The 13051-nt window shown below is 35.4% G+C and overlaps 1 protein-coding gene and 1 non-coding gene across 2 annotated transcripts; one reads left to right on the top strand and one right to left on the bottom strand.

Annotated features, from left to right (window-relative positions):
- CTXN2 (cortexin 2) lies at positions 1 to 9271 on the bottom strand. Its single transcript, XM_077126637.1, has 2 exons — positions 8868 to 9271; positions 1 to 420 (listed from the first exon to the last, which is right to left on the bottom strand). Exon 2 carries the CDS (start codon positions 361 to 363, stop codon positions 118 to 120), a length of 246 nt encoding a protein of 81 aa, XP_076982752.1. The 5' UTR covers positions 364 to 420; positions 8868 to 9271; the 3' UTR covers positions 1 to 117.
- Positions 9272 to 12310: 3039 nt separating this feature from the next.
- LOC143656589 (U6 spliceosomal RNA) lies at positions 12311 to 12417 on the top strand. Its single transcript, XR_013162507.1, has one exon. It is a non-coding gene; the product is annotated as a U6 spliceosomal RNA (small nuclear RNA).
- Positions 12418 to 13051: the final 634 nt, after the last annotated feature.

Here is a 13051-nt window from a genome sequence, read left to right as displayed (position 1 = left end):
TTACCCACTGACATTTATTGAATTCAGCGAATGAAATAAGCTTCCCTCAAGCACATGCATGGTAATTACAGAGGCATCCACCAGTACCCCCATGGTAAAACCACAAAGCTGGAACTCTTATGCCAGTGCATATTCAAAAGTCCCTTTATCAAACTCTTCAACTTCATCTTCCCATGTAGAGGAAGGCATGCTACTGTATGGGTCTAGTAGGATTTTGAAGCATCTGATGATAAGAAGTCCCAAGAAGATACACAAAATCCCCACAAAAGCAAAGCCAGTTTTTTGCTCCAGAGTTAATGAAAAAGCTGATACTTCGTTGACACTCATTTTAGCCGAAGAGTTGCCACAGTAGGTATTACTCATTATTCACTGACACATCGTTGATGGTCTTCAGAATTCTTCTTGGAGCCACCTCTTGGCCTAGGAACAAAATTGACTCAGTTTAGTTTCATCCATATATGGTACTCGGTACGTAGTTGTTTTTTAAGATATGGTATTTTTCAAACTTTCTTGACTTAAATCACAAAAGATGCTTTACAACATCATCAGTTATGAATCAAAATCAAATTAACATCAGAGTTGCTGCTTCTACTGCAGGAATTATGAAATTGTCTTTGTGGACACGTAAAACTGTGCCTTCAAATGCTAAAAGTCAAGCATTGAGGTGGATATTTGAATAACCCCACAAGCTCCTGATGTGTTGCTAAGTGGTTATGTCACTGCTTCTTTGATCTGAATTGCCATCTAATTTTCACTTCATTTTTGCATGGGTGGACAATATCCTAAATAAGCATGGAGTGTGAGCTGGCCAAGCTGGCCATGTTTCAAAGTCTATCTACAGTTATTTTGTCTGATGCATACTCTGAGCCTTTAAAGCAGGTATATGTCTACCTTCTTTTTCACTCCTTTAACTTTAACAAGTTCAAAAAGCCTCAAGGATCCGTCATTTTCATAAATATAATTCTTGAAAATTATCGGAAATAACAGCAACAACAAAAAATGCCAACAGTCTATCCTTCTCAGTTTTAGATGACAAGCGCTATTTGGCTGTGGGTCAGTAACCTTTCACTTTCACTCTATGGTAATTAAGATATCAAAGGAAATAAAACCAGTTTACTTTTTGAACACTTTAGTTATAGTTTTAGAATTTCAATATATTAGAGGCTTTGGTATGGAAATCTGGTTATAGTAGGGAATACTGCAACTGCTCAGTCAGGGGTAGTGCATGGTTTGGGAATTGAACCTGGGCCCCCCGCCTGAAAGGTTCCTTAACTTTATTTATTTATTTATTTATTTTTTTCTTATCTTTTGTGATTTATCCAGATTATTGAGTGTGTCTGAGATTGAATTTTTTTTTTTCAGCCTGGGCAGGCTCTGGGAATCGAACCCATCTCCAGCATGGCAGGCAAGAATTCTCCCACTGAGCCACCATCACACTGCTCTCCCTTAACTTTTATACTTATGTATTGGTATTTTCTTCTCCACTATCACTCCATACACTAAAAATCAATTTCTTAAAAAGAGAAACTGTGTTCTAAAAATTGCATAAATTAATTAATGTAATTACCCAACATAGCATAATAATGTATGAACCCAACACAGCAACTTCCATGTAACAATCGCCAATAGCTGTGGGTCATCAGCCATACCCCACTGCATCCATTAGCTTTCAGAACACCCTTAGTAAACATAAAACCCAAGTTAAACACCATGTTTTCTGCACAAATTCAGCTTCAGGACAAATTCCCTACTGTAACAGATTCCCATACCAAAGCCTCTAATATATTGAGATTCTAAAACTATAACTAAAGTGTTCAAAAAGTAAATTGGTTTTATTTCCTTTGATATCTTAGTTACCATAGAGTGAAAGTGAAAGATTACTGACCCACAGCCAAATAGCGCTTGTCATCTAAAACTGGGAACGATAGACTGTTGGCATTTTCTTTTGTTGTTGTTATTTCCGATAATTTTCAAGAATTATGTTTATGAAAATGACTGATCCTTGAGGCTTTTTGAACTTTATTTTTAAAAAATAATTGAGACAGAACAAAGGATAAAAGATAAAGAGTGGCAAAAGAGAGTAATGAATAAGAATAAGCATGTAGCTTTCAAAACTATTCACCAAGTAATATACCAACTAATACAAACCAATATTTTATTTTATAATGATTTGGATTACAAAAGAGCTCTATCTTCATACCGTAAGTGGCTGGAATATTCAATACATTGTATAGTATGCTGGTTGTTTGGCTTTTTTCTTTTTAAAAGGGAAAAATATTGTTTGAAGCCCTTCTGTTGAATGTCTTAACACCAAATCATTTTTCTTCCTATAAGCACGTCAAAGTAAACATACTTTAATTTTTTTCTAAATTTGGGATCACTTAAGTGGTTCAGAGTGATCCTTCTGAACTTTGAGTTCTCTTTGTACTTTTTGTCTTGTTAAAGACAAAGGAGACTGGGCTGAATATTTAATGAGACTGGTACTTAACCAGATTTTTTTTCTGTCAAAATCTCTAATTTTCTTGCGTTTATGTCTACCATAAACCAATAATTTTTTGTTCTTAGACTTGTCAAGAGTATGTGAATTATGAGTTGCTCATTATTTTTAATGGAAAAATTACTACTTCTCAAGTGGTGACCACAGTTCATGGAACATTGTTGGTGTTCAATAAATATTTGAATTGAGCTAATTAAATTTTTTGAAGAATAAAATTTTTGATAAACAAAATTCTGATTTTTAAAATTCTAATATAACTTCTAGAAAATATGGAAACACATTCAGTTAAAACAACAACAAGAGCACATTAATTTGATTTCAAGAATCAGCCCTGAATATAGACAATTCCATAACTCATTAATACTTTCAGTGTTTCTGTTCTTTCCTATCAAGTTGCTTGATATATTCCCAGAAAGAATCATGTATTTCATAGTATTCATATGCAGAGAAAGTGGATCTTGCTAATAACCTTGTGAGTTTCCTTTTATTGTCTAAGGAAAGGTATGTGGTCATCATATATTTTGGTTTTATATTCAATTGCAGTGACTTTTATTAGCTTAAAATTTCTGCTATAATCATACCTTCTCCTGCCCCTGCTTTTCTCTTTATTTGACTGTTCCAATTACCCTTGGCTAAAATGATTATTGTAAGATGCTCCAAAAGAATCGGGTAGAGGTATAAACAAGTATGAATATACAGAATCAATGTTAGTCAATGAAGAAAGTCACCATTCTTTCATACTTACTTTGGAGGAATAGATAAATGGTTATTTCATGACTTTACAAATAATTTATAAGTACTCTTTAGCTGCCTATTATTGGCACAAGGGAGAATGGAAACCAATTAGGGCAAATGATGAGAACTGACCAAAAATAAGATACTGTCAGGAAGCCTAAAGAGCCTATTTTCTAAACATTCAAGAGCTTTGAGAAATTATTGACCATGAGAAAACTTCCAGAAGTATGGAAGTAGACAGAAAAAGCATCTCAATTTTCAAAAAGTAAGGGGGAATTGTGAACAATTATCCTTTTGGTAACTAATAATTAATCTTTGTTTCAAATCCGTAATTAATTATTTCACAGGTAATTGGCCAATATGTGAGAAGTCATTGAAAGTCAACATGAGTTTAATAAGATGTAGTATCAACTTCATTTCCTTTTTGAAAGTTTACTGCTAATACAGTATTCCACAGGAATAACCTAGGCCTTGTTTATTAATTTGGGGAACATTTTGGAAAAGTTTCCCATGAGAGCCTTGTGAGGAAATGGGTGAGATATGCCTCGAATTTTTATTAATAGTTCACTGAACTTCCCTAATAAACATGTGGCTCTGTAATCATGGAGAGCGGTCTCTAATGTAGTTCCACAAATGTCTAACTTTATCCAAATCTTTTTCAGTGTTTTTCAACAGTAACCAGATTGAAGACAATGTGATGATGATTAAATTTATCACAAAGCTGGGCTGAAGATTACATGGTAGGCTAACAGAATCAGGATTCAAGGCAATTCTGGCAGACTAGAATTCTGGTTTGAAATCAGAACATAAAATTTTAATAGATGCTTCTCAAGTCCTGTATTAAACTGGGTATGCGGGGAGGGAATATACCAATCCCAAATGGGTGAGGCCTTATTTGGCAGTTTGCATGAGATAAATTTGCAAGTTGCAATGGATCAATAGTTAATATGAGCCAAAAATATGAAGCAGTTGCTGAGAAAAGCTAATGATGTTTTAGATTGAATGGGGTATAAATAATAGAATGTAATAGCGCCATTATTATGCATTGTTCAGGCCACAAATAATGTAATATATACTCACTATACTCTCATCCCCCAAATTTATTACCTATTATGTTCTATGCTTGCTGGGAATTATAAAATTGAATTAGACATGGACCATTTTACAAGAGATTCCAACCTGTAAAGGCGAAGAGCCAGGCAAAGCAATAATAAAAGAATGCAGGCATCTACAAAGTCAACAAACAAGGAAAGAGGAAATAAACTTGTATTTAAAATCCACTGTACACCAGACACTGCTTTACATGTTATTTTATTTGAGCCCCAAAACAGCCTTGGGAATGACATTATTGTCTTCAATATCTTGGTGAAAGAAAGAGGGAATAGAGATTTCATCATTTGGGGACCAGGAAAGATATTCTTCTAAGGAAATGAATTTGAGCTGAGTCTTGGAAAATGGAAGAATTTAGATATGTGGAGAAGAAGACATCAAACAATAAATACAAAGGCAGAAAAGTGCCGTATATATTCATAGGACAGTGAATAATTTGGTCCAAGCAAAAGGTGGTATGGAAAACAAAACTCTGAGACATAGGCTGAAGATAAAGTGTTTGAAATATCTTGACTTTCAGGTGAAGAATTTGAAATATATTTGCCAAAGAATGGGAAACTTCCTAAAGGCCAAGTGGCTTGTTGATGAAGAAGATACAGGCTCGAGGGAGGGAGTTTCATGGGAAAGAAGTGGTCCAGTTAAGGAGCAAAGAGGGCCTAGATTCGGGAATAGGAGTGTGGAAAAGAGTGTGGGTTTGAGAGACATTTGTAGCAGAAGGTGTGACAGGATTTGGCAACTGATAGAATTTCTGGGCCTTGGAGAGAGGGAGGCATCAAAGGTGATTTTATTATTTCAAGCCTGGGTAAGTCTAGTGTTTTTATTACCAAAAAAAGATAGTGCTTTTATTACCCAAATAAAAAAAACAAGCCCAGGATAGATTTAAAAAGTAATTAGAATTTAGTTCTAGGTTTATTGAATATGTGATGCTCACGCCTGGCACATAGTAGACACTCAATAGACAAATTTTGATGTATTAATCTCAGTGAATTTTTCCAGCATAAAATTGCTGGTTGTGAGCAAATTTAAGGGCATTATTTTCAAATACAATTTGTGTAGAAGAATGTGTCTGAGATGGAAAGAGCCCCATATATAAAAGAATCTGCAGATCAAAATTTAGGGAAGGAAAGAATCATTGAGTTTTGCTTAGGAAATCAAAGACCAAGGGAGACAAACAGCTGCATTCAAATTTTTGAAGTAGGAAACTAGGTCAACTTGTTCTGGGTTGACCCAGAGGGCAAAATGTTATTCCTTTAAGGTTCTATTTGAAGTTAACCAGAATAGGAGATGGGAAAAGCCCAGAAATGAGCCTCAGGGAATCTATCTACTACAAAGAGAAAACTTCTCTACTACAAAGAGAAAACAAAATTCACTAGTGGAGTTGTATATGGAGTTATCAGGGTCAAGAATAAACTGAAATAGGAAGTGTGCACCTCAACAGAAAGAGGCTGGGATTTTTTAGAAGTAGGCATTGGTAAACTACATCACATTCTTCAGTGGTCTTGGAAACCAAGCACAGAAATAAAAGGCTTTGGATTTGACGTTGAGAATTTTTTCATCATCATTCTAATTCTAATTGAATACACAGGAGGGACACTAAATTGAAGGAGTTTGGGGGTGGATGATTAATGAGAAAATGGAGTCAGGTGGTAAAGGAAATTTTACAGAAAAGAAGTTATACTTGCTGAAAAGTTAAAGGTGGAGGGTGATATTCTCAGACTAATTATTTTCAGTAATAGGGAAAAGACTATATTGTCAGTATTTTTGGGTGGGCCATGGTGGCTCAGCAGGTAAGAGTGCTTACCTGCCATGCCCGAGGACCCAGGTTCAATTCCCGGTGCCTGCCCACACTCACCTTCCATGTGGGAGACTTGGGTTCGATTCCTGGAGCATGCACCACAAAAAGGATTCATTTGTGGTTCAATGAACAATAAAATTTCCATTTTTAACAAAAGAATGACTCAGTTGGGAAAGAGCAGATGTTTATTAGTATCATAAAAGGAAGAACTTAGACTTTTATATTAATCTCAAAATTCTACTTTATACTCAAGATGAAAACAAAATACAGGTCAAGGAGAAAAAAATTAAAGAGTAAAATTCAAAGGTTGAAAGAAGTCTGGCCCCATCACTACAGTTAAAAAAAAAAAAGTTAGCAATGCTTAACAAATTTATTCAGGAAATAAATGGTCTTGGGAATTTAAGCCACATATGTAGTTGTTGAAAAACCAGTATTTTCTGGCCTAAATTTTTCAAATACTTGTCTAACCCTTCCATTCCACTTGCTTTGTAAAATGAACAACTTGTCTCACTCCAAGACTGAATCTAAATTTCTGAGAATATGTTGCCAAGTGCACTGTGCTTTGTCCCTGTCTATCAATACAGAGCATAATATATAAAAATATTGTGAAAAATAAATTGAAGCCTTCAATTACAACACCAATATCTTCATAATTAATAAAGTATACAAAATTATTAGACAACTTTGGATGGAGGATACATTTTCAGTTTCTATAATCCCTGGAAGAAATGGGGGCACAAACAAACAAAAAAAATCATCAGGTTGTACGCAACAGACATTTTAATTCCTACCTCAGTGGGAAAACATCATTTTAATCTCCTGTTTTCTGAGAAATAAAAAAAATTAAAGAAGTATGAGAGAAATTTAGAGCATGTGGTTACAAAACAATGAATAAATAAATCCATATGAGAAAAAAATGAGGGAAAAGAAATAGAGAAATGAATTTTCAAAAAAAGAGTGGTGTATATGATTTGGTGGTGGTAACTGTTAGAATTACAAGCGATTGGTTAAAATTATTAGCATTACACATTTTTTAATATATTTTTTTCAATTTCTAAAGGCTGAAATTTATAAATTAAAAGCATTGCAATCCATACATAATGTACAAATTTGCCTTACACATTTAATATATCAAAATCTATATGAATTATGCTTGAAGTATATAAATATATTTTACAATATCACTACAAGCAATAAAATATTGTGTCAAGGTATAGCCACCAAAATAAATGTTTAGGTTCCCTAGAAATTAGCAATTAGTTGGAAAGCATATGGTTTTCTTCACAGAGATTGTCAGGCACTGGGATTTCTAAGTCTTGATGAGTCATAGAATTGGGCTAAACATATACCTCTAGGTGCCAAAAGGCCCAAATCTCACTGTGTTGCTTCGTAGTTAGCAGTCAATAATTTTTTTTAAAAAATCAGTCGTGCAAATCATATAATGCCATTGTGAGTTGTCAAGGAAGGTTAACAGTATTTTGAGGGGGGGGCAGAGGGAGTGTGATTGGTCCTGGAAAGTTAACTGTACTTTTATACTTGATATATACCTTGCATATAATGAATATTGTGCATAATGTCTATTTTTTCTGCAAAATGAATGTATTGATTAGGAGATATATAAATTCATTTTTGAGAGGCATAATAATTATTCAATTTGTATGAACAACAATGCGCAATTGTAGAAGCCAATATTGAAAAGTAAGTTTCATTTTAAAAAAATAGACCCTCCTTTATTTTATTTTAATCAACAGGTTTTTTCTCTTTTTTATTTATTAAATGGTATTACAAATAATATCTGAAATAGCACCTATTGCAGTGGAATATGGTGTTCTGAATAAAAAGTATTTTAATATTGGCCATTAGATATAATATTATCTAATGCTAAGGATATGGCATTAATCATTACATGAATTGAGACATATCAGAAAGCACATGCTTAAAAAAATAATGACCCCCCCATACAAACACATACATGCCCTATGCCAAATATCAAGGTTTTTAAATCCTATGAAGAGTAAAGAGGGAAACAAGGAATCTTGAGGCCACATCTGCACAGAGCTAGTTAATCATAACAATGAATAATGTTGGAATCAAAGGAAAACATTGAAGTACAAACCCAGATGTCTTCATCATGATGATGTGCATACATTTCAGGACTTCCCAGAGATTCAAACCTTATCTGCTAGAATCCACCCCAAACCCTTCAGATTTCCACCTTAATATAATTTCCCTCGTAACAGAATCTGTGGATGGATCGTCAAGGTATCTGACAAAGCACTGGGAAACCTGGTCTGAAAATTCTCAAAATGTCTCACTGGAGAATCCTAGACCATCATTATCATTCTTCCTTGTTTATCTCCAGTTCTCTTTTTACATATTAAATTGAAGAAGCATGGAAACTTCCTACCAAACACTAGGGGAGAAGCATCAGCAAGCTGATCACTCACACACACACACACACACACACACACACACACACACACACACACACACACAAATCCTCTTTAGCATCAGCAGCATCAGCAGAAGCATTAGGGCTCCTTCCCATTTAGAATTTACACTGACCACACCTGCAGCCCCTCCCATTTGCCTCCAGCCCTCTTCTCCGCCCCTTGCTTCAGAAATACAAGATAATGAGGACGTAGTTTTCGTCTGGATCTGCCCTGGAACCCTGTCAGCAAATGCGGAGGCAAGAGGGAGAAAGTTACTTCGCAGGCAGAGATGTCTCACCTTCCATGCTTGTTGCCATGGAGATGAAATCCAGCGAGCAGACTTATCTGTGTCCGCTGATCCGTTCAGTAACAACGTAAAAGCGTGTCCTGGTAACCTGCGTGGAGTCACAGGACCGTGGTGGTTAGCGCTTTCTTGGCCTACGTGTGTAAATGTCTATGTTGGTGAGACACAAAGGACGTGGGCGCCCGCGAAGTACGTGTGCGTGCGCGTGTGTTTGCAGGAAAACGTTCGTGGAATTCTTCGGTGTGACAGTGTGTAAATGTTTGCGCGTGTGTGTGAATGTGAGAGTGTCTGACAGTGTAAGAGAAGAGAGGAAATGGGAACTGAGAGGATGAGAATCAAACACAGCAGCAACAGGCGCTCTCTATATCTCAGTTCTGCTAAAAAGAAAGGGGGCTGGGGAAAAAGACAGTAGCTTGTTTTCGCTGTCACACCCTGCAGGCTAACAAAAGGGATCGTTACCATTTTGATTCCCTATGGCAGTGGGAGTTTAAATGATTTATCGCTAAAATCCTTGCTTTTTTCTCCTGGCTGCAACCCTAGCTATGCCGCGGGTATTTTGCTGTGCTTGGTAACGGCAGACTCAGCCTAAGAGTAGTACTGCATTAAATTCCTACGTGTATTTTTTTCCCCCAACTATAGTTGAAAGGTAAGAGTGAAAGCTCTATTTGTTTAACTGCAGACTGGATGCGTCCTTTGGAGTTCTTTTCTCCTATGCTCTTCTCTCGTCCTTCTCACGCAAACCCAAACCGAAATCCCTCCCCTTCTTGGGAATAGCCGCTTAGACGCTGTCCGTGGTGCTGAAACAGTATGCGGCGAGACCCCGCATCCAAATACGTAATAAGGGACACCAAAATCTTAGCGAGGAGGGTGCATGGGTGGTTCAGAGGTAGAATGCTTGCCTTTCATTCAGGAGACCCGGGTTCGATTCCCAGACCATGCATCAAAAAAAAAAAAAAAAAAAAAAAGAAAGAAAGAAAGAAAGAAAGAAAGTTTTAGCGAGGAAAGCTCTAGTAAATCTCATTTGTAGCTATGAGGCACGTTTTATAAACATGTTAAATACGTAGTGTCCAAATCTAAACGCCATAGAAATCAAAGCAAAACAAACAAGAGCGACAGCAAGAATCCTCTTCTCTCCCTACTTAGGCGTTTGGTCATTTTTTCAAACTCATTTATAATATTCCAAATCGGTTCTTGCTTTGATACTATATCCGCGACCTACAAGTTACAAACACCTGCAGATTCCCTCAAAACTTAAGTGTTCACCTTATAAATTGTTGAACTGTTCAGCTTTCGGGGAAAAATGTAGATGCATAATTGGTCATTGATCATGTAAAAAATAAAGTGCTGCAAGGACAATAATGTAAACGTAACCGACAGGTATGGTTTAGTTCCATAATAATGTGAAGACAAAGTTTCTGTTTCTTTAGAGTATTAATTTAGAAAATGTCACAGTTTTACAAAAAATGAATAAGGTATAATTGGTAGTTCATACAAATCCACACTGGAAAAAAAAAGCCACTCTGGGTGGGCCACAGTGGCTCAGTGGCAAATTTCTCTGCCATGCAGGAGACTCGGGTTCGATATCCGGTGCCTGCCCATGCAAAAAAAGAAAAGAAAAAAAAAGTCACTCTTTTTTATTTAAAAATGTCAAATATCCTAAGATATAGGTGGACTAACTTCCCATTATGAAAGACAGTGGAAGAACCATCTTCCTACCAGCCACATTTTCATAACCATGGTTTTATTGAATCTTTTTTAACCCTACAAGAACATTAATATGCATACAAATCCCCTGGGATTTTGCTAAAACGCAGATTCTAATTCTGTAGGTTGGGTCTCAGATTCTGCATTTTTTGACAATCTCCCAGATATTCTAATCTTGGGACCAAGTTTAAGAAGCAAGGTGCTAGAGATGCTGTTTTCTGGTAATGTAGTTACTCATAGCATATAGGAAAGGATATTTTCTTCCATGTGTTGTTCTATTTCTCTTTCAAGACTGTTGCAAGAGTACTCTATCAGTTCAGGGGTTAAACACATGAACATTTTGTTTGTACAGTATTAATAAACTGTTTAAGAATTTGATTAATTTCATTTTGATTTTTGACATTGGATACATGCTCCAGCTTACTGCACTCTGTATTTCAATATTATTATTTGCAATTCATTCTCTTTGAAAGCCCAGCTCAAAACAGCAGAACTAGATTACATGATTATTCTACTGCAGATATATGCGCCCTCCTCCAAGAATTTGTTACCATTGTTGGGGAACTTGGCTTGTTGTTTTATGACTTTCATCATGGTTCCATGTTAAATGATGAGGAAGTTGATTTTAAGAAACTGCATGCTACCAATCTAATTCCCACTCAGTTAAGGATGTGGGTTAGGTTCACTGTTTCATACAGCATTGTGTGAATGTTGATCTGGCATTGATATCTTACATATATGCTTAGATTTTGAAGGTTGTTCTGTATGGTTTTCCATTATTTTTTAATCCATATCTGTATCATTTGATAAAGTGTTTCCAGTTAATGCTTTCAACTTGATGCCAAAGGAAAGCTTTGACTATAAATTAGGTTCCTTTGTGTTAATTGGTACATGACCTTGACCTTTCTCAAGCTATATGACAGATGGTGATGTTATGAAAATCTGCGAAGTGGCTCATTCAGGAAAGCATAATGGATTAAAATTTCATTATGCTCCACTTCTTCTGTTAGATGCTGGGATACTAAGATAAATGAGATTTGCTCTCTGCCCTTGAGGAGATACATTGCAAAACAATATGGCAAGTTCTGCAAAGTACTGTAGAAGTTAAGGGATTATACACAATTTATTCTTCACTGCCAAAAAAAAGTGAAGAATTGCCAAATAGGTAAATTACAGGTAAAACCTGGAATATCTACACTTCTGAAGTCTGTTGAAGTCTCTTGCCCAAGTTTTATAAAAATATATAAAGAGATGAAATACATTAATGCTTTTAAAAGTACGTGTGGTTAACCCATACTTGTGAATAGTTTATGATTTATGTTTTTTCTCACTTGCCTTGGCTATTGTAATTTTTGTTTTCTCATGTAATAGTATAATATTTTATTTTAATTATCTGCATTAATATTTATGCTCATATAAATTTCCTCATAAAATCAGAAAGGGAGTACATCATTAATAAATGTATTTCTCTACTTTTTGGCCAAAAAATAGCAATTGAGTGATCGTATATGGTTGTTTTATAAAATTATTTTAAAGTTTATAAATTATTTAAAAGGGATACTAAAATACAAAAAAAATTAATCTTAATTAGCTGTGGAAAAAATATATAATTTATTATTCCTAAATATTAAAATGTTCAGTTGGCAGAAGAAATTTTCAATTCAAATTCTCTTATATGACTATGACTTTTTGTGTCAGAGAGAAGTGTTAATTACCTTCTTAAATGATAACTAGTGGTCACATCAGCAGCACGTATACTAAAATTGGAATGATACAGAGATGATTAGCATGGCCCCTGTGCAAGAACGACATGCAAATTCGTGAAGTGTTCCATATTTTTTAAGAAAGAAAAATAAATAAATAAATAAAAATAAATGATAACTATAGGAATTAGAGTCCCATTTTAATTATACTCTTGGAATGATGGTGTCACAAAAGAGCTGAAAGCAAAATGTCCTTTAGCCAGTTCACTCAGGGTTCTTCTCGGAGGAAAATATTGCCGTGTTCTCATCATCCTCATTCCAAGCGACTTTCTTCTTCTCAAATTTTGTATATAGGATTGACTTCTTAAACTTATTAGGACAATATGTTACCTTCAACTTTTCTGAGAAATCTATATGTTATCTGGCTGAAGCTTATCTATCCCCTTGAGTTAAAAATCTTTTTTGGGGTGGGGGGAGCGGTGCAAGTGTGGTTCAGTGGTAGAATTCTTTCCTACCATTGGGGGCAGACTGGGTTGATTCCCGGTCTATGAGCTTCCCCAAAAACAAACAAACAAGCAAAACCAAACCGAAACAAAACAAAAAACAAACAAAAGTTCAACAAACGGTGTTGCAATAATGGGATACTAACATGGAAAAATAATGAAATGTGACCCGCCATGCATCATACAAAAAAAAATCTTTAGTGTTATTGTGTCTTTTATTTGAAATGTTGTTTACCCAAACATTGGATACCATACCTTTCAAAGGTTG

This window comes from Tamandua tetradactyla, chromosome 14 (genome assembly GCF_023851605.1).
Source record: "Tamandua tetradactyla isolate mTamTet1 chromosome 14, mTamTet1.pri, whole genome shotgun sequence".
Lineage (NCBI taxonomy): Eukaryota > Metazoa > Chordata > Mammalia > Pilosa > Myrmecophagidae > Tamandua > Tamandua tetradactyla.
Note: the sequence above shows the minus strand (reverse complement) of the source record. Positions and strands in the feature narration are given on the sequence as shown.